This window comes from Drosophila takahashii, chromosome 3R (assembly GCF_030179915.1).
Source record: "Drosophila takahashii strain IR98-3 E-12201 chromosome 3R, DtakHiC1v2, whole genome shotgun sequence".
NCBI lineage: Eukaryota > Metazoa > Arthropoda > Insecta > Diptera > Drosophilidae > Drosophila > Drosophila takahashii.
In genome coordinates this window covers 22609324-22635416 of record NC_091681.1, presented here as the reverse complement: position 1 = coordinate 22635416, position 26093 = coordinate 22609324, and the positions used below count along the sequence as shown (strand labels likewise).

The 26093-nt window shown below is 43.8% G+C and overlaps 7 protein-coding genes and 1 pseudogene across 12 annotated transcripts; 6 read left to right on the top strand and 2 right to left on the bottom strand.

The window, feature by feature from the left end:
- Nucleotides 1-26: 26 nt before the first annotated feature.
- On the bottom strand, nucleotides 27-20072 carry LOC108061677 (solute carrier family 35 member F3). 6 transcript variants are annotated; one of them, XM_017147982.3, is made up of 11 exons: nucleotides 19886-20072; nucleotides 9919-10486; nucleotides 9278-9686; nucleotides 9035-9213; nucleotides 7165-7293; nucleotides 6896-7085; nucleotides 6727-6816; nucleotides 6266-6395; nucleotides 5841-5910; nucleotides 4243-4272; nucleotides 27-1667 (listed from the first exon to the last, which is right to left on the bottom strand). In XM_017147982.3, the coding sequence occupies exons 2-11, from the start codon at nucleotides 10438-10440 to the stop codon at nucleotides 1131-1133; spliced, it is 2286 nt and encodes a 761-aa protein (XP_017003471.2). In that variant the 5' UTR covers nucleotides 10441-10486; nucleotides 19886-20072; the 3' UTR covers nucleotides 27-1130. The 6 variants fall into 6 exon arrangements, 5 of the variants coding, with proteins under 5 accessions (XP_017003471.2, XP_017003465.2, XP_070073462.1 ...); XR_001770142.3 differs by lacking the exons at nucleotides 27-1667; nucleotides 5841-5910 and adding exons at nucleotides 1674-2667; nucleotides 2881-3127; XM_017147976.3 differs by lacking the exon at nucleotides 4243-4272.
- Nucleotides 7846-8891, top strand: Prosalpha4T1 (Proteasome alpha4 subunit, Testis-specific 1). The gene has a single exon (XM_017147990.3). It carries the CDS (start codon nucleotides 7930-7932, stop codon nucleotides 8698-8700), a length of 771 nt encoding a protein of 256 aa, XP_017003479.2. The 5' UTR covers nucleotides 7846-7929; the 3' UTR covers nucleotides 8701-8891.
- Nucleotides 11316-12912, top strand: LOC108061680 (melanization protease 1-like; annotated as a pseudogene).
- Nucleotides 13195-14467, top strand: LOC108061683 (tissue-type plasminogen activator-like). Its single transcript, XM_070216582.1, has 4 exons — nucleotides 13195-13441; nucleotides 13496-13839; nucleotides 13992-14004; nucleotides 14064-14467. The coding sequence occupies exons 1-4, from the start codon at nucleotides 13267-13269 to the stop codon at nucleotides 14402-14404; spliced, it is 873 nt and encodes a 290-aa protein (XP_070072683.1). The 5' UTR covers nucleotides 13195-13266; the 3' UTR covers nucleotides 14405-14467.
- Nucleotides 14774-15834, top strand: LOC108061684 (phenoloxidase-activating factor 3-like). The gene is made up of 3 exons (XM_017147989.3): nucleotides 14774-14858; nucleotides 14923-15039; nucleotides 15095-15834. Exons 1-3 carry the CDS (start codon nucleotides 14801-14803, stop codon nucleotides 15775-15777), a joined length of 858 nt encoding a protein of 285 aa, XP_017003478.2. The 5' UTR covers nucleotides 14774-14800; the 3' UTR covers nucleotides 15778-15834.
- On the top strand, nucleotides 16443-17430 carry LOC108061682 (CLIP domain-containing serine protease HP8). Its single transcript, XM_017147987.3, has 2 exons — nucleotides 16443-16639; nucleotides 16698-17430. Exons 1-2 carry the CDS (start codon nucleotides 16468-16470, stop codon nucleotides 17396-17398), a joined length of 873 nt encoding a protein of 290 aa, XP_017003476.2. The 5' UTR covers nucleotides 16443-16467; the 3' UTR covers nucleotides 17399-17430.
- Nucleotides 20073-21411: 1339 nt separating the features above from the next.
- On the top strand, nucleotides 21412-22900 carry LOC108061649 (uncharacterized). The gene is made up of 2 exons (XM_017147923.3): nucleotides 21412-21661; nucleotides 21907-22900. The coding sequence occupies exons 1-2, from the start codon at nucleotides 21540-21542 to the stop codon at nucleotides 22871-22873; spliced, it is 1089 nt and encodes a 362-aa protein (XP_017003412.2). The 5' UTR covers nucleotides 21412-21539; the 3' UTR covers nucleotides 22874-22900.
- Nucleotides 22901-22907: 7 nt separating this feature from the next.
- Cdk2 (Cyclin-dependent kinase 2) lies at nucleotides 22908-24709 on the bottom strand. Its single transcript, XM_017147924.3, has 7 exons — nucleotides 24473-24709; nucleotides 23979-24174; nucleotides 23813-23923; nucleotides 23591-23752; nucleotides 23331-23528; nucleotides 23066-23275; nucleotides 22908-22988 (listed from the first exon to the last, which is right to left on the bottom strand). Exons 1-6 carry the CDS (start codon nucleotides 24598-24600, stop codon nucleotides 23126-23128), a joined length of 945 nt encoding a protein of 314 aa, XP_017003413.2. The 5' UTR covers nucleotides 24601-24709; the 3' UTR covers nucleotides 22908-22988; nucleotides 23066-23125.
- Nucleotides 24710-26093: the final 1384 nt, after the last annotated feature.

Sequence of the window (26093 nt, the reverse complement as noted above, 5' to 3'; positions counted from 1 at the left end):
GTTTAGCTTTTATTTAACTATTTATTTCGTGTTCGGTTTTCGTGTGTTCTAAATACATCCCAGCTATACCATTGCCTCTCTCTTGTGGGCGGGTAGGTAAAAGTATGTAGTGTATGCAGTTGGTTATCAAACATTTTTAAAAACTATCACAAATCAATTATTGGATGTGGCTACACAACTTAGTTCATATAACAGGCGACAACTCTGATCTGAATGTCCCATTTTGGGGATTCCCATTTTGGGGTTCAAACGAGAGGCGGCCGCGTTAATACAACAGTATCCTCGTTGATTCATTTCGACTCTACAACACTTTCAATTACAAATTACGAACAACACATAAACATTTAAAAAATACTAATACTTCGATTCGTTTTTGACTCGGTTCACATTCAGTTCACGTTCAAATAAAAATCTTTAACAAAAGTCCGATCCACAGTTAACGTTAAGTTTAAATGAAAAACCATTTGGATCTAGTCGCTAGATGAGCTTACAGTTTAATGGGTTTCCTAGCCGGGTGAACTTTGAATTTTTCTCGGTGACGTCTATCAACTATTTTCCTTAAATATCTTGGATTTTCTTGTTCGTTTTTTCGTTATCTTGCCCTTCTTAAGGTGTGCCGTTGAGTGAATCCACTTTAAAATATTTGACTATTCATTGCCTTTATAATTAATGTATATAATTGCTAAAACAATTGGCTTCGATTCCTTACACAATTTCGTAATAATTATGAGTATTAAATTATAACCGTATATAGTTAACTTTCGGGGCACTTTTGAGCTCGATTCGCGGGCTCTCTTCTTTTTTGGGTTTCTGCATCTTTCTGTATTGACATTGAGATTCAAGGCGAGGCAGGGGCATGTTCATGGTCATGGATTCCTTATTCTTTTGTTGCTGAGGAGCTTCTAATCTCCGTGCTGGTGTTTAACTGTAACTGTAGCCTTTAAATGTGTTATATTTGAGCAAAATTGTAACTGCATGCGATCCGATTGAACTTTTACATCAACAACAACGACGACAATAATTATGATATAATGACACACAAGTAAAATATGACCGATCTAAACCACTAATAAATCTGATTGTATGCTCTTGCTTAGATGCTTTCGATATGCCTTAGCAAGGAGACGCCTCTAATCCGACGGAGCGTAGTAGACCACGGTGGACTTCCGCCGGAAGCCGAGATTGAAGAAGGACGTCTCCGACTTCTTGCGCTCGTGCTCCTGCTCGTTGCCGAAGTAGGAGAAGAGCCGCCCGGTGGCTCCGGTGTGGGACCGGTGGTGCTCCGGCCGGCCAGCACCAGCACCACCGCCACCGTGGACACTGTGGCTGCTGCTCTGGCGGTGGATCTTGGTCAGCGAGGTGTGCGAGTGCTGGCGCTGCAGGTGCTGCTGGTGGAGCGAGTGCTGACGGTGGTGGTATTGCTGCTGGAGGTGCTGCTGGTGGGTCTGCTGATGCTGATGCTGCTGTTGGTGGTGCAAAAGTTGCTGGTGATGCTGTGCGTTGGCGCCGCCATGGCCATGTAGAAACCCAGTGGTGGTCGGCGACAGATCAGTCATCTCACACGGCCAGAGGGTGAACGAAGATGGGACCTTATGTATCCCGTCCGATAGTCGATAATGGTGGGATGCTGACCTGTTGAAGTACCGCTCCGAGGGCCGCGACCCCATCTATAGTTTGTATTTGGGGGGATGGTTTTTTTTTTTTTTTTTGGGGGTAGGTGGTAAAGACAAAGTGTTACATGTTAGTATCTGCCGGACTGGCTATCTAATTAAAGTTCTCTTCTGTTTGGCATTAGTTTGATTTACTTTCTAGGCTTTATTTCTTAGGTGTTCAACTCTAGGGCGCTACATACACTCACATTTACATAGAGTAAGCGCTTGCATGACTATATCTTTTGGGACTAGGCACTGCAGGGGAACAGGACTCCCCGGGAAATGGGTTCCGATTGGGGTTCTCGTGTCTGCAGTGCATAGATACAATAGCCTAAGCGCTAAGACTTTTTACTGATTTTTTACTGATGTTCTTGTGTTTGTTATTTACAAATTTATCGTGTGTGTTGTGTGTGTGGTTGTCGGTGTTTGTGGAGTATGTGTAGGTGTTTTGGGGGTTAAGCAGGGGTTAAGTTACGGGTGCCGAAAATAGTTACATAAGCTGTGCTCTCCAAAGTTCATAAGTAGCTTGACTAGCAAAGATACTTCTCAACAACATAGGCAAGCTGTAAACATTACAAAGCAAACGAAAACTTAAAAACAAGTTTTAAAGACTTTCCGAAAATTTCAGATAAAGGGGGATTGGTGATCTGGTGAGCTGTACATGGGGAGGATTGACGGTGAAGCTAGTGATTCTAAGGGCTGATCAAAAATAAATCAATGGGACTCTCACCGTTCGACCGTTTGAGTTTCTCAGTCGGAAACTTGAATGTTACTTAACGTAGTTTGGTACAAAAGTGTTCTTAACAGTCGCATAACAGTTGTAAAGACTTTTTGGGTTTTCGGGGGAGATGCGTGGGCGTGGCAGTGGCCGGGGGCCTAAGCAAAAACAGTCGGAAGCCACACGCCGGTTTTATTGGTTTCATTCATGCGATTGGCTCAAACAACATATGAGTCGGTCTTGACCGCATAATACTTTCGATTGTGTTTGTAATGGGTAGCATATATATGCTGCGATCTGTGAGTCGAAAATCCAAAAAGAGTCCAGACAGAAGGAGCGATAGAGAGAGATAGGGGAGATAGAAAGAGAACGCATAACTTGAAGGGATGTCGAAAAAGGATAAAAGTATAGAAATCAAGATGATGCCTGTTATGGTACTATCTCTAATGGTGGCAACTGTACCTTCGTTTTGTACTTATCGCTAGCAATTAAATCAAGTTCTGTACTTACCCCGATCTGGCAAGTGGTGCAATTGAGTTTTAGAGTTTTTCTTTCGATTTTTGGTACTTTTTTTTTGAAAATCTTTTTACAAAATATATCTTGTCTTGTTCTGTTTTTTTTTGTTGTTTTCTGTACAATTCAGTGACTTGTCCAAAACTCTTAGCTTATATGGTGCGTGCGCGTGATGTGCCGCTGCGCATATCTGGTGGACGGTCCCGTGACTATAGCATCTCGTTTACAAAGCGCTGGCCTACCGCTACATGGTTTTTATGTGTGGTCATGTTCAATCGTTTTTTGCGGTGTATTTTTTGTATTTTTTTGCAATGGAGGTCATTCAATTTGGCCACGTCCCGTTCGGTTGTGTTTGAGGTGTGTGTGTGTAGGTGTGTGAAGAAAGAGAGAGAGAGAACAGTTCGAGAAGAGGAGATAGTCCAGAGAAACACACAGAGAGAGAAATAGAGATAGGCAGGTTGTGGCAGAGGTGAAGAAGAAAAACAAGAAGAAAAAGAAGCAATAGTACAGATTAGCGGTGTTACTATATACAAATCAGGAGATTCTACGGCTAGAGAGCTGATAGTTCTCTCAACGTCGGCTTTAAACGATACAGCAGTTAGGGGATTGTATCCTTCATATCTCCACCGGCGGAAGATTACCGCTGCATCGTTTACAACCAGCATTTGCTTTCAGATGGCCTCCAAAAAGAATATCATACAAGAAACTGTTCAACGGAAGATCATGATCATTGCATCTACTCCGGTGGCTCCGAAAGTGAGTGGGTGGGTGGTAATTGGGTGATTGGGGTGAGTCTGTCTTTCGGCATCGGATCGATACCCATTATGTGAGGTGACTTTAGCTGGCGGTGGGCAATGCAGGACCCTCGGATCGACTTACCTTAGCACTGGGCCAAAAGAAGAGTTTACCGAGAGAGTTATCTGGCAGACCGAGGCTACTCGGTCGTACTGTACTTATTAACCAAAGGCTATCATACTGTTACTCGGATTAGCTTACGAAAGAATATGGAAATCAAAACTTAGATGCGAGAGGTAAGGTTAGGAGAATCACTTGCAATCCCTCACAAACCAAACGAAACCAAATCAAACCTGAATTATCAAAAGTCTAGGCAAGAGTTGACTAAGGATTATAACGAAATCGAATGAAAAAAACATACTTCGCTTACAGTTGGATTTGGATAAATATATTAGTAAGTTTGTTGATTGCTTGTCTCGGTATGGGCTGGGTTTTTAGAGTAAGGTATTCCTATATGGTATAATAACGAAAAACCCTTCTTTCAGATTTCGGGCACCGTGTTGTTTATGCTTAGGTTGTAAGAAACTTATTCAATTCTTAGCTCAGCCTAATCTCAAAACTCACCTCGCATTGTGACCCAGCATTATGATGCTTCTGCAAAAAGACAATTGAGAAATGTCGACACGTTTTTTATATATATAAGAAGTAGGTAGAGAGTATATAGCATAGAGTAGAGCTTGAAGAATTCAAAGTTAGGCAGACAGATCGCACAGAAATAAAGGAGTAACTCAAGAGTAGATCAGATTGGAAAACGAAAAACGGTCAATTCGAAACGAAAACGAAGAGAAAACGAAGGTCGGTTCAAACATGCCAATCGGTAACAATTTGAATGCATTTTATGTATATCATTATTTAGGATTTAATCGATTTTAAAGGTCGGGTCTTTGTTTTTATTTGGTTTCTCTCTGGCCGGTAGCATCCTGACAGGGTCTTAGGGAAAATGATAATGGATAAACGGTATTACTTGGGGCGATGGGGGTTTAGATACCCAGCTCGGGTAAATTCGTTCATGCTGCGATATAACATCTGCAAAACATCTATGGTAACTTGCGCTCTCCTCTCTAGGTGCAGACAGTTTGAGTAACTAAAGAACAAATAACGAAAAATCGAATTTATTTACACGAACAGGTTATGGCCAAGTCAATAGATTTAACCCAATTACAAGAAGCTGCAATTCAGTAGAGTAGGTCACACAACAAACAGCCAAACAAATCATCATCATCATCATTATCATAATCACCAGCATCCATATTTTTGGAGTTCTGCGTGGATCTTGAAATGGAAACTTTCGCAACACCAGCGAAACTCAAACTACATATGTACGTTGAGGTGGGTGTGTGAGTGTTTCGGAGTGTGTGGGTGGGTGTGTATTGTTCAGGTGTGGGAACTACTACATTAATAGAACCTCGGCACCAGCAACCAACATCCAGATACAAGAATATATCTTACACAAATGGGCAAAACAAAAGATTGGCGCTGAGATCGGTCTGGTTATACCTCGGCTTCTGAGGTACTTATAAGGTTTTGGGGTTGCTGATATGCCGAAACGAAACGAAATCATCAAAAGTATCAACAACAATAAGTATAAGTACATTTATGGTAACGGCAGCGCCAAAAAAAACGTCAAGAACAACAACGAGATGGGATTGTCAACCAATTGCACAACAGCCGAAGTAGTTAGTGTCGGTAAAACGGCTTTATTAACGGTAACGATGTATAGATATATGTTCGTAAAATGTGTGTAGAGGTATATTTCGGTATATGGATTATTGGGTGTACATAAGGGCAAGTATATATAGTAACAGTTAGATACACATGTCTAGATACTTCTTTCAACAAGGGTGAGCGCAAAGTTGGAAGCCAAAGTGTTGTAGTTTTTGCTTGTGGGTTATATATTTGTGTTCATATACCTATATAGATAGCATAGAAGTTTTTGTTTTTGTATTCAGTAAAAAATCTGCCAAGTTTCGGTTACTTATCAATAGCAATATCATAAAGTCAAGTTCAAGTTAAAGTTCAGTTGGAAGGTTTGTTATCTTTTAGGATGCCTACGGTTCTAATTTATATCTAATGGTGTCTTGAATCAAGGGTTTGGTATTGTTTTTGTTTTTGATTTTGATTTTGGTTTTGGGTTTTTGGCTTAGCTTGTGTTTTTGGCCTACCGAATGAGCATAGCGAATTTCGGCTAATTCACAACAACATTGGTAGCGGAGTATGGCACGAACGCTTTTTCTGCAAGATGTTTGTTTATATAAAATTAAATATATAGTTTATGTGAGTATACAGGAAATTAACAGCGTTTTATCAAAATCAAACATGAGTAGAAATTTTAATTTTTTCGGTGATTTATTTTAACGTTTGCTTTAGTCATTAATGGCCACAGAGTAGCAGCAACATGAAATAATAAATTTGAAATAAAATCCAAAATATAAACATAAAAAATATACAACCGAAATGAACTGAAGCCGTAAAATATTCGAAACAAACACGCACGAGTCTTTTACTCTGACAAAGAAAATTAGCATATTAATTGCATAACAATTATTCTTAGCAATATGAGTAAATACGAGAAATATTTCCCACTTACCGCAACAATCGCGTTATATAGTCTGGCCAGTTGGCGGGGAACATAACGAGGAAAAATCCAATGCCAATCAGAATGACTCCGGCCAGCTTCATGCCCGCAAAGTTTGCACTGTACAGTATGACATCGAGTGCTAAGGGATTGAATAAAATTTGGAATTAGAGTTTTCTTCATAAATCAGTAACTAAAAACTACAATTCCTTTGAATATCATTAAACTACTTTTCCAACAATTAATTTTCCGAACAAAGTTCGTCTGCAGGATTGTAAAAATGTATGTCGCTATGCACCCACTACAAAGATCAAATGGTCTCACGTGCCTCACATGAGTGCTTGGTTTTAATATTACAATTTAAAACAATTTACAGTCACGGAATCCCTCAAGCGAAAAGAGGCAAACCCTACGAACCAACACCGGCTAGGCCCCAGGAAATCATTCTGAGGAGCCCGCCTTTGGGTACGTACCTCCAGAAACGGGCACAGCGGTAATCAGACCCAATGTCACAAACATGTTGTACGTTACGGCGGCACTGAACTGCATCAGAACGTGGAAAACTGCAATCAAAATTAATTACACCGATAAAAGTTAACGGCACAGCAAATGCAGAGGGATCAGAGTGGTTGGAGTTCCTACCGAGGAGCAGGAGGCTCGCCGCGAACAGCAGGTTCCAGGGTATGCTCTCCGATGTGAGGCTCTCCGTGCCAGTCAGGTAGAGACCCAGCACAACGGGCCACAGCAGCAGGGCGTTGAGGAAGCCGAGGGCGGTGAATATGAAGGCGATTTGGCTCACCGGCGGATCGCCCATCACCTTGCGGAACATAACCTGGAAATGCGACAGGCCAACATGAGCACGACATGGCCCGCACACGAAAGCAAGGGAAATCAGGGTAGGGGTTACTCACCCTAAACACGGCATAGCCTGCTCCGGCCAACGTGGCCAGGACGACGCCGCTGAGGGTTCGGCTTTCCGTGATTCCGTCCATGTAGGCCAGTAACGCTATTCCCGTGTCGCAGAGGATGATGGCCACGATCTGCAATAAATAGGTCATTTAACTAGGATTTGAGTGAATTTATAGAATTTCTTAAAAATAGAACACATTTTAATATAAATTGCTCGGAGGAACGATACAATTTTATTATTATACATTTTTGATAAAATTAAATAAAAATAAAATAAAACTGGGTTACTTATAATTGAAGCATTATCCACATTATCTCAAATTCTACTTTAATCAATACCCAGAAAATCCTATTCTTCCTTAATAATTGCAACATTCTAAATAAGATATAAAAAAAACTGTAAAATATAATAAAATAATAATCATAACTACTAAACTACAATAAGCGAGCTTAAGGCCTTTTGCTTCTATAGTTCTAAAATAAAACCACTGTTATTTTAGAGTTTTAAGTTAAAACTTTTAACTATAAGTTAGATAATAATAATAAAACAAATTTACCTACCCTTAAAATAAAATAAAACTGGGTTATTTATGATAGAAGCTTTATAACTTTAAGCCCAGTAAATATTAATGACTTCGAAAGTTGTTTTATCAAAGAAATAATTCATTCAGAAGGCTGTAATCTCTCGGAATTTACAATCACTAAAAAAATCAACAGACTTGAACATTGCTTGCCATAGAAATAATCCCATATTAAATAATTAAAAGATGTCTTCGGGCTACGATCGAGCTGTGACCATATTCTCGCCGGACGGTCACCTGTTGCAGGTGGAATACGCCCAGGAAGCCGTTCGAAAGGGCTCGTCGGCGGTTGGAGTGCGCGGAGCCAACTGCGTGGTGCTGGGCGTGGAGAAAAGCTCGGTGGCCAAGCTGCAGGAGGATCGCACGGTGCGCAAGATAAACATGCTCGACCACCACGTCGGAATGGCCTTTGCCGGACTAACGGCCGATGCACGCATCCTAATAAATCGCGCTCAGGTGGAGTGCCAGAGCCATCGGCTTAACTTCGAGAATGCAGTGACCGTGGAGTATATCACCAGATACATTGCCCAGCTGAAGCAGAAGTACACGCAGAGCAATGGTCGCCGACCCTTCGGGATATCCTGCCTCATCGGGGGCTACGACGCCAGTGGATCTGCTCGTCTCTTTCAAACCGAACCCTCCGGAATTTTCTACGAATACAAGGCAAATGCCACTGGTCGCTCGGCAAACACTGTGCGCGAGTTCTTCGAGAAGGCCTATAACGAGGAAGAAGTAAGCACCAATTGGGGAACCATCAAACTGGCCATAAGAGCCCTCCTCGAAGTCACCCAGTCGTGGCACAACCGCCTGGAGTTGGCCATCATGGAGAACGGTAGGCCACTGAGAATGATGGACAGCAAAATTATAGACGATTTCGTTAAAACCGTTGAAAAGGAAAAGGAGCAGGAGATCGCGATGAAGGCCAAGCGAATGAACACAAAGTATACGGTTATCTAATTCAATACTATCATTATTGGGAATCGTTTTTGACTGGGAAAACTCTTCAAGTCCAAACTTTGCTTTACCAAATGCACACTGATTTTTCGGTTATTAGTTTCTATTGTTCGGATCGTTAGTTTATGAAAGAAATTATATTTGAAGTTATTTATTTAAAATATATGAGATTTTTTTAGTATCTCATCATGAAATTGGTACCAATTGAGAATTTCGAAACTAGTTGTTTTTAATATTATTTTGTAATGGGATTCTTAAACCGAAAACCCCACACTTAATATTATTGCAAAAAAAAATTTGCTTTCTTTTTCTTTAAAAATCTGCGTTATAGACTTACTCTCACGCCCACGAACTGCTCATGCAGGATCACCCAGGACAGCAGGTACACGCAGGCCACGTTGGTGGCGAACAGAGCCAGGGCATCCGTGGCGTAGAGGACGTGCAGGGAGAGTGTGTACAGGTAGGTGGTGACCAGCCACAAAATGCAGAAGCAGAGGCAGCGATTGAGGAAGCGACCTATCATATAAAAAACCATTTAAAAATATATTTAAAAAGCAATGAAGCCACTGCATATACTCACCAACTGTAAAGCCGCGCTCCCGGAATCCTCGCAGGACATCGCCGAGAATATCGCTCAGCTTCTCGCACTTGCGCGTGGAGACCAGACCCAGGAGGTAGATGGGAAAGAAGAGCAGTGAGAAGTTGGTAAAGAACCAGGCGGCGAAGAAGGGGGCGCTGAAATAGACCGGCTGGCGCGGTGGTATGTTGAACATCTCGGTGGCGTCCTCGACGTGGTGCAGCGACGAGTCGCTGATGGCCAGTATGTCCTCCAGTTCCGTGCTCAGATCGGCACGGCTCGAGGACGTGTCCTGGTCGTCGTTCAGCAGGTCGTCGTACGGAGCACGGTACTTGTACATGTACTTAATGCAGTGGGTGGCCCCCACCCACGAGGCGGTCATCAGGATGGTCACGCACACGCCGAAGTACATCTGCAACATATCATAAACCATTCATGGTTAGTACTTCAATAAAATATATGCTATGCAATAAAATGTATAATAGCAATTGAATTTAATACATCATAACACCAATTCTTAAGACATAATCATTGGTAATTACTTATAGAGAAGATATGGTACTTTTTGCAGAAAAGTATGCAATTGTTTTTATAATATGGGAAGGAATGTCATATAGCTAGAGATTATTCCAAATCCTCCTCACCTTGCGGGCCAGCTCAGAGCAGCAGGACTCCTTGCAGGCCTGCAGCTTCCGGAACCGCAGCTCCGGCTCCTCCCCATGGCCATTAGCCTGCTGCTGCTCCGTCTGCGTGTCGCTGGAGTCTCCGCCACCGCCGCCGCCGCCGCCGCCTCCAAAGTGATGGCCTGCACTGTGGCTACCCGGCGCACTTGTGGGCGTGTCCGCCGGTATGATGATCACCTCATTGGGGTCCTGTTGGCTCGAAGAGATCGAGTCTTGGTGGGTTATTTGCGGGTTGCTCGAGGTGAGCACGTTGCTGAAGCCGCAGCTGCCCGTTCCCCCGGTGCCACTGCCATTTTGAGCGGACTGGACGCCAGGAGCGACGGCTGAGGTGCTGCTGCAGGCTCCCGGTCCGCCACCTCCGCCTCCGCCGGTTTGGTTAGTGCTGTAGGGGCCATTCGTCGACGAGTCGCCGGTGACCACCACGGAAGGAGTGCGCACCCGTTTCGGATTGAAAATGGCTGGAATTTCGCCGTCACGCGTCATGCTATCATCATTACCGGGCTCCTAAGTCGCTCATAGTGGTCCGATCCTGCAATATAAATTTATTCTTTAAAAATAATGCTTAAAATAAAATATATTTTCCGTTAAACTTTCAAAACATCCCACACTTGAGCTTAAAATTCGAGCAGATTTTAAGTTTACATTTTAAAGGAAGCCTCAGTCCTCGAGCCTTGAGACCTAATCAATGATTCAGTTCGATTCGGGCGGCCATTTTCCATCCCTGCACCGCAGCCTAAGCCGAGCCGTCTAGAATCAGGCTGCTCACGTGCTCGCAGCGATTAAAGATTGAGGAACACGCAAATGGGAGGCCATTTCTCGACCCTTTACAAGCGAAAGGCGCGCCCAAAGCCCACGCAGTTCGCCCAGGGTCCGAGCAATTTGCATGGGCCTTCCTTTACCAGTGCCTCCCCCTTTTTTCCAAGGGGGGCAGGAGCACCTAACTGGCCTAGGCCACACTCAAGGCTAGGGCAGCCAAGTTTTACGAGCACCGCCGAATGACCAGCCAACCAGCCGTTCATTAAAGTCCGCAACCGACGAGGAGCCCATTGATTGGACGGATGGCGAGGGGCTCGAGGGGCCCGGGGGCCTGTGCTCATAACAATGCGAATTATGAACGCCCCAGCTCAAGCAGGTCAAGTTGAGTGGACAATAAACTGCCAACCGGATCTGGCCGGGCAATTTGTAAGCCTTCTAAGTAGAGTGTTAAGTCCAGCCCCCCGCTTTTGAGCCGGATGAGTTACAATGTCCTTCGGTGTCCTTCACCTTCGCATCCCTCCGACGAGCGGCGGCTTCTGTTTGCCTCCGATAATAGTATTCTAATTGAAACATTAATTATTCAGCCCAGTTGTGGGCGGTCGGCGGCAAATGCAAGTCTGAAGGGTCCAAGGGGAGACTCCAAGAGCCTAATGGCTATATAATGAAGGTCCTGATAATTGCCAGTAATTTTGAGCTATTGGGAATAATATTCTATCGATTTCCGACCACCTTCACCGCATGTAATTTTAAGTCGACCTGGAATCTGCAACTTTGATAGCATTTTTTGCAACGCCTTTGTTAATAAACTTAACTAAGCTCGGCCTAATGTCGTTTTCATCTGAGAAAAAGCTTTTAGTCACCCGTGAGACGTTCGAGCAAATCGACATGAAAACACTTGTGAGCGGAAAACTTGTTCAGCTTTTAATTCTGGCTTATCTGGGGGGTAAGTAAAAACCAGGTTATTGAAATGTTTACTATTGTATTTTACAAGCTGTTTTAAATGGCAGCCTTGGCAATGTCAGAGTCCCAGTGCGGCAGTCTGGAGGAGAAATTATTGTTCACCACCGAGCTTAGAATACAGCCCACAGAGAATTCCTGGATGGGCATACTGATGGAGCATAGGGGTGAGTTTATGATTGTAAATAAGCTTCTATAAGCATCTATATATGAGTGATCCTTTTTGGAACGTATCAAGATTTTCTTAATGGTCTCAAAACGATATCTCATATTTATTACAATATTACATCATTTAAAAAGAATTTTTAAAAAGTTAAAAAAAATGTATTTGACAGATGCGAAGTTATGGCGAGGCTTTTTTTGTTTAATTAATTTATATCTTTAAATGACGGGGGGTAAAAAATAAATAAAAATACTCAAAAATTATTATTTTTGACAAGCTTTCAGATAAAAAGACTCCCTTTACAATTTTAAGAACCTTGCGAAGTATTCAAACTACAAGAGACCTGCATTATTTGCCCTTTCTTTATATCATATGATTTCCAGGCAATAAGCACGAGAATCTGAAATGCTGCGTTGTCATTATCAACGAGCTCCACGTCCTGACCACTGCCACGTGTGTTAGGGGCTTCAAAAACCGATCCGGAGACACTGGAGCCGTAGCAATGTTGGGTGTCTTTGACAAGACCATCTCACCAGAGGACGACCTCTCCTGCGACAAGAAGGGCTATTGTGTGCCAGGTCCAGTGCTCTACGACGTGGTCGAGATTAAGGTGCACCCAGAATCGAACAGTGACACCGGCGACAACGACTTGGCCATCCTGCGGCTGAAGGAGCCAATCAAGTGGACCCAATATGTACAGCCGATCTGCATGCAGGGCAGCTCGGAGCCGGAATCGCTGACCAACCGCTACCTGCACTACACCGGATTCACCGATTCAAACGATTTCAGGATAAAGGCTCTGGCCATGACGATCTCGCGGCAGAACTGCAAGTACCAGTCATCAGCCGCTGTCCTGACACCTGAGAACCAGGTGTGCAGCTATCCGGTGAGAAACGACAAGTTCTATCCGGGTACGGCGTTAATGGACATAGATGTGCAGCAGGAACAACCTCACAACTTCTACTTGGTTGCTTTGCTGGTTCGGAAAGGTTCCAGTTCATATCTACCAAAATGTGCGACCCGCCCGCAAATGGATAATGGAGAATTCATCAACGAAGTAACCTAACCTATTTTATGATTAATAGTAATAAAAATTCATAGAACTTAGAAGTCGAGGTGTATTGTACTTCCCCATTGGAAACGGGTTTTCAATAGCATTTAGTCATTTCAACCGAACAATTTAAATATGATTTCTCCAATTCATTTGATATTTTCTCTCTCTTTAGATGCTATCAACGGAAATTTAAGTATTTTGTTTTTTAAGGCATTTTTATATTATTTTGTTAAACGTTTTTAAGTAATCAATTTTTAGAAATTTTAAAGAATTATAGTTTTATATGCTATTTTTTTCCCAGTGTACTAATATTAATAAGCCGTGTATTGCTTGGTTTAAGTCGGTTTAGTTCTCAGTTGACTTTCAGCAGTGCCTCAAAATGCTTGGAAGGCTTGTTGTGATCTCGTTTTTACTATTCTCCCTTGCAATCGAAGTGCAATTGGAGAAGTTGGAGGAGCCCGAGTGCGGATTTTTCGACGAAGTGCAGATGGTGGCGCCCGAAGCCATTCCGTCCGAGCATCAGTGGGTTGTGCGGATTGTGGTTGTCGATAAGGGTATGCATACCGGTGTTTCCAGAGAGAGATATGAACTATCTATATATTTTTCAGGGGCTTTGGATAACACCTGTCTGGGTGTGCTAGTATCGAAGCGCACTGTTTTGGCCCCCGCCCACTGTTTTGTGAAGTTCAACAGGGATGCCAAGGCATTCTCCGTGCATCTGGGTGTCCACAACAAGAGTGCTCCCGTCGGAGTGCCGTTCTGCTTTAGCAACGGATATTGTGTGCGGCCTGCGCAGGAGATTCGACTGTCCGAGGTGGCCGTTCATCCGGAGTTCGATCCCAAGACGTTGCAAAACAATCTGGCTGTTCTAACGCTGCAGCAGGACGCCAAGTTGGGTCAGAACGTGATGCCCATCTGCATGCCGCCTCCCCAGTTGGCCAACGAGACGCTGGTACACTCAAAAAAAAATTTTAGAAAATCGCCTATGGATTTGCTTTACTGGCGATTTTTTTCTATATTTCTGGAATATTTCTTGAATTTAATGAATTTTGATTATTTGGAAGAAAATTTTCTTTACCAGTAGAAAATTTTTTTATTTTAAAGAAAAAAATCGCCAGTGAAGCAAATCCATAGGCGATTTTCTAAAATTCAGGGCGATTCATTTTCTGAGTGTAGGTCAGACTTTTGTGGTGGCTGGGCTGAGCTATTGGAAGGACTTGAAGCAAAAGACCTGGGTGACGACGCACAGTCGCTCCTTCTGCCAGTCGAGGAACAACAAGCTTTTGACCGGCAGCAATACGCTGTGTGGCTACCACACCCGAGCGGAGGGATTTTACTACGGGGCACCGCTGGTGGGGATGCAGGTCAAGGGGCACGTCACCCAAAATTACTATCTGGTCGGGTTTCAGATCGACATCAAGTGGGACAACAAACGCATGTTGGCCAGCTTTCTGGCTATCCGGAACTACCTAGACTTTATTCACAAGAATTCCGACTCACTGATAGTTCGACCGTGAGATGAATTTTAATAACATAAGAGAAAGACTATTCGAAATAAATGTTAACAGTACAATTAAATAATAATAATATTTTGTAATATTTTAAACCAAAATGAATTGAAATTTTGAACATAAAGAATTAATTAATATTCAAGAACCATTTTTATAATTTCAATAGATTATTGTTATGTTTTCGGCAACCAAGCATAATTTTGTAGTATTAGTTCCCAAAAATGATAATTAATAAAAGACCAGTTAACAAGCTACGAATTCATCTAAAAATTCTTTGAGTGTTGATTTCAACAGCGAGAGAGCGGAAAATTTTTCAAAATAGTATTTATTACAAAATGCAACTAAGCTCGATTCGATGCCATAGTAATCTCAGTTAACTCTGAGCACTTGGAGCAAATCGTCATGGAAGTGATTGTGAGCGGAAAACTTGTTCAGCTTCTGATTCTATCTTGGCTGGGAGGTAAGTCCAGAAAATATAGTTTAAAGGTTTTATAGTCATTTTTACATGCGCTATGAATTGGCAGCCTTGGCATTGGCAGAGCCACAATGCGGTCGTCTGGATGAGAATTTATTGTACACCACCAATGAGGACACAATTCCCTCCGAGAATCCCTGGATAGGCCTCCTGCTGGAGGATGAAGGTGAGCCTGTACTTCTGGTGTGGTATTTGCACCTAACAATCCTGAAAATTCACAGGAAATAGTTTCAAAAAGATGGAGTGCAACGTTGTCATTATCAACGAGCTGCACGTCCTCACGACGGCAACCTGTGTAAAGGGCTTTAGGAACCGATCCGGGGACACTGGAGCCGTGGCTCTGCTGGGAGTCTGGAACGAGGAGCACTCACCCGACGAGGAGCTTGTGTGCAACGATAACGGTTTCTGTGTACCGGGTCCTGAGGCCTACAAAGTAGTCGATATCAAGGTGCATCCGCAGAGGGACCGAGACACGGGGGACAACGACTTGGCCGTTTTGCGGCTGGCGAAGCCAATTGAGTGGACCTTCTGGATCCAGCCGATCTGCATGGAGGGCAGCTCGGAGCCGGAGACGCTGACCAACCGAAATCTGCACTACTCCGGCTTCAATGGCGGCGGCTACAACCGGGGCAAGGGTCTGGCCATGACGGTGTCCACGCGGAAGTGCAAGCAACTGACCTCCTCCACGGTGTTCTTTCCGGCCAACCAGATGTGCGGCTATCCCGTCACCCGCACCAAGTTCTATCCGGGTGCTCCGCTAATGGACATCGATGTGCGGAAGGAAAAGCCCCATAGCTTCTACCTGGTGGCCATTCTGGTGCGGAATGTGGATACCGATGCCACCACCCAGGTCTATCAAAACGTTCGACGCGCCCGCTCCTGGATAAAGGAGAATACGAAGTAGGAAAATTCCCCAGTACAACTTGTTTTGTGAATAAATAAAAGTTATTAATTAAATTCACCAAGGAGGAAGTAAAATGTTTGCGGGTTCAGGGAAATCACTGATGCATCGTGATGGGAGCTGCCCAGGGTTCCGCATCGGAAACGGGTTTTCAATCGATCTTGGTAATGTAATCATAAAGCGATTGCTAAAAACGTAGAAAAACAGGTAGTTGGAAGAGTAAAATGGAAATTCTAGCAAACATCTTTCCGCACGGCGAAAATAAGTTAGAATCGGGTGTTCTAACCGTTTGGAATTTAAATTTTAAAGTAAAGGGGTATTTTCAAATTGAAAAAAAAGATATAAGAGGAGGTTGTACAAAAACTGTATCAATATGTATGCAATTGAGCTTGAAAATTATCAATATTTTCGATATTTTCGCAATATTGATTCGATAATATTGATGTATTTGGAGGGAAAACACATATTAAATATCGAAAAAATAGCAGAAAACCCAAAATAAGGTATAAACTAATTTAATAAATATAAGTTAACTAATCATAAGCCCATAAACTTCTCGCAGTGTTGCGTCGTAGCTCTCGCAAAGATCATAAGCTTCTGGAAAAACCCCCTATGAATTGCATTGTGAAATGTAGTCGGAAACCTTTCGTTTTTCCCAGCTCCCAGTTAGTTAACTTTTAGCTGCGCTTGAGAATGCTTGGACGAATCACAGTTATCGCGTTGCTTGTGGGCCTTTTTGGCTTCATTGTGCAATCGGCGCAGGAGGAGGAATGCGGGTCATTCAATGAGGATCAGATGCTCAAGCAGAACGGCTTTGCCATTCCCACCGAGCACCAGTGGGTGGCCCGAATAGTTTATAGCAAGGGTAAGAATCCCAAGAAGTTTCCAGATAAAACTTGTTCTATTTGCTCTGCTTAATTCAGGCTTTGAGGGCAAGATCAAGGACAATGGCTGCCTGGGTGTGCTGATATCGAAGCGCAATGTCTTGGCCCCCGCCCACTGTTTTGTCCAGTACAACGGGGTGGCCGAGGCCTTCTCCGTGCACCTCGGTGTCCACAACAAGAGTGCTCCCGTCGGAGTGCGAGTCTGCGAAACGGACGGCTATTGCACGCGTCCTGCCCAGGAGATCAAGCTGGCCGAGATCGCTATCCATCCGGAGTACGATTCGCGATCGCTTAAGAATACCCTGGCCGTGCTCACCCTGCAGCGGGACGCCAAAATCAATCCGAACGTGATGCCCATCTGCATGCCGCCGCTTCAGTTGCTCAACGACACCCTGGTGGCCCAGACCTTCATAGTGTCTGGTCTGCGAGTCTTCGAGGATCTGCGGCTGAAGACCTGGGTAAACACGCTCAGCCGGTCGCACTGCCAGTCGAGGGTCAAGTCGCTGGTCACCAGCAGCAATACTGTGTGCGGCTACCACGCCAGAAAGGAGGCCTACTACTTGGGTGCCCCGCTGGTGGGGATGCAGAAGAAGGGATCCTTCACCCAGAACTTCTACCTGGTCGGCATTCTGATCGACTGGGGCTGGGATAAGGAACGGGTCATGTCCAGCTTCCTGGCCATCCGGAACTACATGGACTTCATCCAGCTGAATTCCAACTCACTGATTGTACGCCACTGAGCGCTGAATAAAGTACACAAGAGAAAAGGCCAGCTGCCAACAGGTCTTGCTGGGGTGTTAATTATTCAGCTCGCTGCTCGAAGCTCGTGCAACATGCAAATTGTTCCTACACTTATAGCATTTTAATGAGCAGTCACTCAGCGCAGCGCAGCCGCCGCTAGTTGGCTAATGCGAGGAATATGCAAATTTCATCGCTTTCTCCGCGCGCCCCCCTTTCTCAGTGGGTACGAAAGTCTGGCAGTCGACAGGAGACAGCCGAAAATGTTGCAAATACCCAGCAGAACGGAAACGGAAGCCCTGGGGGGGCCGAATGGTTGAAAGGGTGGGTGGTGAGCGAGGTTTTGGGCTGCCTTGCCATTGGACGAATGCCAAGACATTGACTTAACTGGCAGAAATCGAGCAAATCTACGAGGAGAACACTTTTACAGAGAGAACAACAAATAGTCATCAATATGTAGACAAGTCCTTTACGTTCTTTTTTTGTGATATTTCGAAAAAAAAAGTACAATTAAGGTTATCACATAGACTTTAGTTAAAAAAATCAATTTATTTCAAATTTAAAATTTTTGACAAACAATTTTATTTTCACGAAACTCACTGAAATTAAAAAAAAATTTATAAAAGTTTTGGTTTTAAATTTAGGAAAAACAGTTTGTTTTTAGTGGAATCAAAGGTAGTGAGAAGATTTAGTGTTTATTTTTTTCTTTTGTGCACTGAATGGGCTCAGTTTTATGTGAAAAAGTTGTTTTAATGTGTCGGATGGACTTCCTTTTTGCATAAAATAGGCAGAGCAACAAAGAGGATTAAATATTAAATGGCTGGTAAGTTTCGTCCTTTATCATCACCCTTCTCTGCCCCGAAAGACTCGTCAAGCTAATGTAGACACATCGCTTTTATTGGCGTGCCGAGGCATTCTTTTGGGCGCCAAATTGCTCTATAAAGCAGCGCTAAGAAAAATGACGCTCGCTGTTTATTTTTGCCGGGAATAAAAATCACAATAAAATTTAAATTGCCCGTCATGAGCGTCTCGAGGAGCAGGAAAACGTGACCAGATGACGATGACCGACGGGGGATAAACAGCGCATTCCATGCGCCCTTCTGCGTTCGAGAGGAGAAATGCGATTCAAAACAAAACAAACAGCTGAACGGGAGAAAGTGCGCAAGAGAGGAGAACGCGCGAAAGAGAAGCCCAAAGAGAGCGAGAGCAGCTTTGTGTGGGTGGTGTGTTGGCCAAAAAGTAAACGAGCTTACAACAACAACAGCAACAAGCACAATAAGAGCGAAAAACAGCCAACAGTACAAAAACACACACCTCGGTCGAGGGCACCACGCGGCGTATACGCAATGTGACACTTTTAGTGGTTATGGTCAAGCACAGCACTTGAACGGGGGCAATGCGAGAAGGAAAACGAAAGTGACGCCAAAAACAGTGGCAGTCAGACACCTGAGCAACAGCAACAACCACGCCAGTCACCTGGGACTCAGGGAAACAAATTGGTAAACCAAATGCTTATAGGGTGTCTAAAAGGTATACCATAGTTGAATGGCCTTTTACCTTTGTTCAAACTAAATTTCATGATTAAAAGATAGCCTATTTATGGGCCACATAACTAGGTTATTAGTATTTCTTGTTAATTTTTAATTATTTGCTACTAACTATGGTTACATTTTAAAATAAAGTGTAATTGGTAAATAAATTTCTAAAAAACAAACTCTTTTTTTTCGCTGTCTCGAACCTGTGCACCTGTACGTAGTTCGTTCATATGCACGCGCCTGTGGTTGGGCTTAGGGTTAGTGACTAGGCCTTGAGGTTGGCGCACACCTTGACAGTAGTCGAAAATCTAGCCCAACCACCCACCGCGCCCCCACAGACAGTTGCGACAGCCTGGGACGGTTGAATTTTTCATTTTGCCACGAAAACAGGGCAAGGGAAATTGCCTGGCGAATCCGTTTATCCTGCCTAAAAAGGGGCGCGGGGAGGGAAAAGGGGAAAGTGTTTTTCCAGGCCGCACAGCTGTCGCTTTGGATGTCTTCGAGTTATAGATGCTCGTCGAGGCGTTTAATGTTTTTTTATGTAATTTACTTAAGCACTTAATGTCATTTTCCCACGGCACTGGCACAGGCACAACCACATGGTACATGCTACGTGGTACACAAACTTTACGCAATTCTCTGGCCTTTCCGAGCTCTTTTCTCTTATATAAAGATAGCGAGCGGACTGGACTGAAAAGAACTCAGCTGGACTGGCGACACTGTTCTCCGCGGTTGAGCTGAGCCCTTTACTTAATTCAATTAAATGTGCAAAAATATGCTGGGGTATAAATTTGGAGCAGCTCGGGAAACAGGGAAACGGAAACAGAACGCTGCACGGATACACAAAACGTTGGCGCACACAGATACTGTATCCAGATACACACACGCACACACGCAGGCGGCCAGATACACTGGCTCACTTTCACAAAGGCATTAGGGCTAACACACACACACCGCTGGCTTGGCCCAAAAAAAGCAACTGCCACTTGAGCGAGCCTTTTGACTTGTTTTCCTTCGACTTAGGTGGAAACTGTGACAGCAGCGTTTCTGGCGTTAGCTGCTGGCGTTTTTCCAGCTTTCCTTTTCTAGAGCACACGACGCGCGGCCGTCCTGGGAAACCGTTAGGCTGTCGTTTCTGGCCAGGAATCTCAAAGTCGACTGAACGAACCTCAGTTTCAGTTTCCTGAGCTGCCTCGCCAGTGGCCAAGCCAAAGTCTGAGCTTTTCCCGGCTCTCCCAGCCAAAAAGCCCTCTCGCTGCGGGCCCACGCTTTTCCTCTCCTCTCCCATTGGCTTGGAAAAGAAAAACACTTGTTAGGAATTTTCTTTGCTGTTTTTGCCTTTTGTTTTGTTTTTGCCCCTGCTTTTTTATCGTTCAGCTGTTCGAAGGCCTCAATAAATTGTTTTGCGATTTCGGCTGATAAGGATTTTCACATTCCGTGATTGCCGGTTCAAAATAATTTATAGAAAGTCAATAAAACTGAGTTTATATGGCAATTTCACTCATGGCCATTATATTGCACAGTCGTTTAAACTAAACCTTTTCTGTTAAAGCGACATAATTTAAATGAGAGTTTTAAACACTATTTTTGAGATATTAGTTATGGCAATTATAATAATAATATTTATGATAATAATTAATTTCGTAATGGTCAATAAAATAATAAATCAGTAATTGTGATTGTATTTTGTATTTGCCAAATCAATTGATTTGTGTTTTTCTATTTAGTTTACCAAAATCAGAATCGATTTAAGTGGATAGTTTTTGATGTATTCAATTAATAAAATAGTTCTAGTTAAATATTACTAGAAGTAACCTTAAACGTCTTTAGAAAGTGTGACATTTCTTTCCCATGACTTCACTTTGACGAAAACATATCATCTCAATTTCTAGAATGCTCCAATTTCATTAGTAATAAAGATTGCCAAATTGGTCAAATCCATCTAATGTGTCCATTTGGAGCTTAGCTTCCATCACAATCAGCATTGTTATGCCATAAAAACTCAAACCTTCCAAGAAAATGCACCCATTAATACGCCAATAAGTGATGAGAATCCGGATCGTAGAATCTTGATAAGGAGAAGCCCTCATAAACACAAATTCGTCTGGAGAAAGCATTTCGCAAAGCGACTACTCATCGCCGACAGCTTAGCATAAATTTGAATATCAGAACCCACAAGCAAACGAGTTTGCAGTCACAGCAACACCTTGAATGGCGTATTAATTGTGTAATCTATAAAAATTGATTTGCATATGTATGGGCGAGATTGGCAGCTGCCAACGAGCCCCGCGGGAGAAATGGGATGGAGCTGGTCTCCAAATTGGGTTAGTTGGTTTAGTGTCGGCTTGAGTTAGTGCCACCAACACGAACTGGGGCTTGGGACAATGCCATTACAAATCAATTTGGCTAAGACTTTGGCTAACCGTTGGGTGGACCAATAAAAACTATTCTAATGAGATGCGCCGGTCGAAAAAGACAAAGGCAGCGTCGTCGAGCTATTGACAACTCAAGTCGCGAATCGGAGGAGTTTTAGTTTTCCTTCGACCGGGAACCGCAACGGACGCATTCGAAATATATTGTTAGACCAAGGAAGATACACTCTACAGCTATGCAGTGGCTATTGTGTGCTGCCGTTTTGCTTTTTGTGGCATGCAGTTATCCTTCGCAAGCAGCTAGGATATCCGCCCTAGAAATTGAGCGGCGTCCGCCGCAAAAGCAGGCTAAGATTGGGTGAGGAAGCAGTGCACGTTGACATATTTGCCCGAGTTATAATATGCAATAGCTTTACACTTAAAGTTCTAAACAGAAAAGTTGTTTAACTTCGAAAGGTCAATGGCTTTACAATTTTAGATCACAAATTACCATTTGAACATTAAACTTTCTAAGTAAAATCTATAGTATTTAAATAAAGAATTTTTAGATATTATCCTTAATAGTTAGGCTTTCAAACCGACCGTATCACATCTTAATTCCAGATCCAGGAACTATCCCATCGAATATGTCCTGCTGCCGAGTGCTCGCGGTGGTTACAAAAGACGTTATGTCCACAACCTGGCCAAAGCTGCTCCTCCAACCACCACCGAACGTCCTTTGGTTCGTGTTTGGAATAGTTTCGTTCGCAGTGTTCAGCCCGCCTTCAGCTTCCGCAACCTGACCAATCCACTGGCCAACTTCTTCAACGACGGGAGTGCCAACATCATTGAGACTTCGCCCGTCTACCTGCAGTCCTACGATGAGGATCAGGAGCTGCCGCAAGAGGAACCTGCACCGGTGGCTTCAACGAGTTCCAACAAGCGCAAGCGAAAGCGCCGCAAGCAACAGAAGCGACGACCCATCTACGAGGAGTCGGAGGAGAATGATGATGATAGCTACAGTCCCTACGATCCTTACTATGCGGCACCTCCTCCGCCGTCGTCCGCAGAGCCCATGTTCTTCTACGACTCCAACTCCGGCAGCTACTACGGGGTGCAGCGCTTCAGTCCGCAGGATTTCCAAGCTAGTTTCTACAACAACTTTAATGACCAGCAGCAGGGCGATCCGGAGGAGATGGAGAGCGAGCCCGTGGTAAGGAGGCTGGGCACCCGGAAGGTGACCCTGCTGCGCCCGCTAGCCGTTTCATCGGCCAAGGGCCAAACCACGGCAAAGCTAACGGAAGTGAGCAAGCCAGAAACGACCAGTGAGAACGAAGATACGATGGAGGAAACCGACAGCAGCGCAGCGAGCGTTGCAACGACAAACGATGAAGACGACAGCGATATCGCAACCCACTCACCGCTCTCCGAGAGCATGCGCAATAGTCTGGGCACGTACATGCGCGACGATCGCCACACCCGCCAGCGCCAGAGGCTCGCGAGCGATGGAGCAGGAGGAGCTCTTGATTCGGGGGCCAAAGTTTCGCCCCGCCACCATCAACGCCGCCTGTTCCGTCTGGGCGCCTGGTGATCCGTGCTAAACTATCTTGAATAAACTCTTTACGTATGGATGATCGTGTATTTATCGTATGTGTTAAATGCGAGTGATAAATGCGGGTGGTAAATGCATGAAATGGAGCTGGCAGCTGCAAGAGAGATTAGAATTCCGAATATAATTGCACTAGTTTCAGCTTAAAGTTAATGAGGTAGACATTGAACTTACTATACTAAAGATCACAAGTAATTTGCTAGATCTGTTGCTATTGGAAACACGATCACACGATCACACGAGCCTCGTTAAACGCGAGGCACTGCCCGCATTGGGATCCACGGGCAGGGCCACATGGTCAACATGCTTCACATTGCGGAAGTAGGCGTGCAGCAGGGCGTCCTTGGCAGAGACGCGCAGGTTGGGATCATAGCACAGCATCGACTGTAAAGTAGAAAGCAATGGATTTCGGCTTTTAATTCAATTTTACGCCACCCACCATAATGAGTTCATGGGCCTCGTGTTCGGTTATGGTCTGTGGCATGTTGGTTGTCTCCCACTTGGGAAACTTGGCCTTAAAATCCGGCAGCTGCGTCACTCCCGGCCATTTGGTTTCATCGGGGGTGCTCAAGGTGCGGAATATCCTGTAGAGCTGGTCGATTTCGCTGTCTCCGGGAAATAGGGAGCGGCGCATGATCTGTAGATTAACATTTTATAATTAATAGAGGGGATGCAATCTAAATTTCATGCCAGCCTTACCATCTCTGAGAAAATACAGCCCAGACTCCAGATGTCTACGCCCGTGGAGTAGAACTTGGTGCCCAGCAGAATCTCAGGTGCTCGGTACCAAAGGGTGACCACTTCGTGGGTGTAGGCCCTCATGGGCACATTGAAGGCCCTTGCCAGGCCAAAGTCAGCCAACTAAAAGGGGAATTCAATTTATTATCATATAATAAAGTTGGAAAGTCTTCGAAGTCTTACTTTTATTTTGCCTGCAGTATCTACGAGTAGATTCTGGGGCTTGAGATCGCGATGCAGTATACGATTGGTGTGGCAAAAGCCGAGGGCATCTAATATCTGATGCATATAGCTCTGAAAAGGAGATACAAATGTAATGCTCAGTGGCTTTTAGAATTAATAAACATACTTTTATCAACTGAGGGGTGAAAACGTCCTTCTTTTTGTCCATCAGCTTCTTCAGATCCATGTTCAGGTACTCAAATATCATGTAAAGATTGTTGCCGGAGATGACCACATCGAATAGTTGGACCACATTCTTGTGCTTGAGGTTCTTCAGCAGGGAGATCTCTCGAATGGCCGTCGAGGGAACGCCCTCCGTTTCGCTGGGAGAGGGTATAAATGTTATTAAAAAGGTGTACTAATTGATGGTAATATTAGTTAGCTCTTGGTGGAGAGATTAGATGCTGTCCTGCACCACGAAGCCGAATCATGTGGTGCTACGGATTTTGGAGGCAGAAACAGCGCAGCCCCCACAAAATCCGGGCTGCGGGGTGCAGGTGGGTGACATTCGCCAAGGACACGCCCAGGATGTTAGGATATCCAGGATCCACATATGAATGTTATTTGGATTTGCGGTTCACCGTTTGTGTAGAACTGGGCATCCTGCTCCAGTTAACTCACCCTTCCAGCCGAATCTTCTTGAGCGCCACATCCTGGCCGGTGGCGTTGCTCCGCGCCTTGTAAACTATCCCGTAGGTGCCCTCGCCGATCTTCTCGGCGCTTCGAAAGTTGTCTAGGATGGTGCTCATCGAGTTGGCTCACTCATTCAGTTGGTAAACAAATTCTTAGCTCGCTGTTGGCAAAATAAACCGTGATATTTTGGAGGGAAATTCTTCTTCTTTAGTGATGCTACCTGGCGCCATTCGCACGCAGCCGCCGATAGATCATCGATATGTGCCGCACATCGATAAATCATTCATTATCGATTAGTCCGGCAGCTCTGCAAAAAAAGGTTTGGGCATCCGTTATTTTTGAATTTTGTATTTCACTGTAATCTAGATTTGAATAGTTTATTTCCGGCAGCTGAAGCAGACTCAAAATAATTTTAATTATTGGCTGCGATTTCAGTATTGCAAGTAGGTGTATTTATATTAACTAAAAATACGAATTAGCGGAAGGGAAATTAAAATAAAGTCTGATTTTTTATGTAGTTTTAGAAAAAGACAATCCTTATATTATTTTATTTTGTAGCACCGGATTGAAGGGCTGTAAACAAAGCGAAAATTGTAAAAATACGATATGTCATAACATGTTGTGTTTGTAATAAAATAACCAACAAATTACAATTTTATTTTTACACCATTTTTTCAAACCAACAATATTAACAATTTTGTAAAATTTTTCAAAAAATTCCTTATTTTAAATCTACTTCTAATAACAGTTCCAACTTGGCATTCAAACTTAAAAACTTTAAATTTTTTTTACGACAAACATAGCATTAAGAGATTCGCAATAGAGGTAACAACACCCCAACCAACTGTTTCTTCTGATAATTTCCCAAAACCAAAGATCACTTGGACTGCCGGCCGTAATGGAGTCTGTAAATTGAGTTACCAGGAAAATATTAATTTGTTACCTACCCCATACGGTCATGAATGAATCAGAATGAAATCATAATGATTTACATTCCGTTTAGCACTCCGCTCTGCATCAAAGTCGGATAACGAATGAGTTAATTGCGGAGTGAGGGACTTGCCCTGTAATTGCAGCTCGTTATCGTTTAAAAAGACATTCCGTGCATTTTATGTGCGTTGCATTTAAAATTGTAATTGCCTGTAGCAGCCACACGCAATTGGCTTACACACTCTCCATCTTGTCTCAATTTGTGCTTTACGTGTTGCAATAAAAAACCGCCATAAAAATGTGTATTTTAATTTGGCTTGCTTCTGCGATTTGCTTGCGTGTTTAGGGAGTAGCTGTGAATGTTTTTGGCGCTCGCATTTTATGGCACATTAATCATTCCCCTGCCCACGGGGCGTATGCTCAACGATGATGATGACTTCACTGAATCCTTCACTGCTACTTGAGCTACTTCACTGCGATCGGTACTCAGTGCTCAGTACTCGGGCGACAATTAGGTATGATTCATTGGCTGGGTAAATCTTGCACCCGAGTGCCTCGATTACGAGTATTTCGCATTTCGTTTCAATGAATTTATGGCTGCAGCTGCTCGTTCGCATTTCCATATTCCATGGCTGCCACTCGATAAGGTTGCCCTGGCGAAGATGAAAGCTAGTTGCTC

Bases quoted from the DNA above. Each gene is read 5' to 3' on its own strand.
- Cdk2 (XM_017147924.3), bottom strand. From the start codon at position 24,600: ATGAGCACCATCCTAGACAACTTTCGAAGCGCCGAGAAGATCGGCGAG. The intron at 24,175-24,472 runs GTGAGTTAACTG...ACCCTCTCCCAG, and splicing joins AAGAAGATTCGGCTGGAAGG to CGAAACGGAGGGCGTTCCCT. The intron at 23,924-23,978 runs GTATGTTTATTA...TCTCCTTTTCAG, and splicing joins TCACCCCTCAGTTGATAAAA to AGCTATATGCATCAGATATT.
- LOC108061683 (XM_070216582.1), top strand. From the start codon at position 13,267: ATGCTTGGAAGGCTTGTTGTGATCTCGTTTTTACTATTCTCCCTTGCA. The intron at 13,442-13,495 runs GTATGCATACCG...TATATTTTTCAG, and splicing joins GATTGTGGTTGTCGATAAGG to GGGCTTTGGATAACACCTGT.
- LOC108061649 (XM_017147923.3), top strand. From the start codon at position 21,540: ATGCAGTGGCTATTGTGTGCTGCCGTTTTGCTTTTTGTGGCATGCAGT. The intron at 21,662-21,906 runs GTGAGGAAGCAG...TCTTAATTCCAG, and splicing joins CAAAAGCAGGCTAAGATTGG to ATCCAGGAACTATCCCATCG.
- Prosalpha4T1 (XM_017147990.3), top strand. From the start codon at position 7,930: ATGTCTTCGGGCTACGATCGAGCTGTGACCATATTCTCGCCGGACGGT.
- LOC108061682 (XM_017147987.3), top strand. From the start codon at position 16,468: ATGCTTGGACGAATCACAGTTATCGCGTTGCTTGTGGGCCTTTTTGGC. The intron at 16,640-16,697 runs GTAAGAATCCCA...TGCTTAATTCAG, and splicing joins CCGAATAGTTTATAGCAAGG to GCTTTGAGGGCAAGATCAAG.
- LOC108061677 (XM_017147982.3), bottom strand. From the start codon at position 10,440: ATGACGCGTGACGGCGAAATTCCAGCCATTTTCAATCCGAAACGGGTG. The intron at 9,687-9,918 runs GTGAGGAGGATT...GATATGTTGCAG, and splicing joins GCTCTGAGCTGGCCCGCAAG to ATGTACTTCGGCGTGTGCGT. The intron at 5,911-6,265 runs GTAAGTGGGAAA...AACATCTTGCAG, and splicing joins TATATAACGCGATTGTTGCG to AAAAAGCGTTCGTGCCATAC.
- LOC108061684 (XM_017147989.3), top strand. From the start codon at position 14,801: ATGGAAGTGATTGTGAGCGGAAAACTTGTTCAGCTTCTGATTCTATCT. The intron at 14,859-14,922 runs GTAAGTCCAGAA...ATGAATTGGCAG, and splicing joins GATTCTATCTTGGCTGGGAG to CCTTGGCATTGGCAGAGCCA. The intron at 15,040-15,094 runs GTGAGCCTGTAC...GAAAATTCACAG, and splicing joins CCTCCTGCTGGAGGATGAAG to GAAATAGTTTCAAAAAGATG.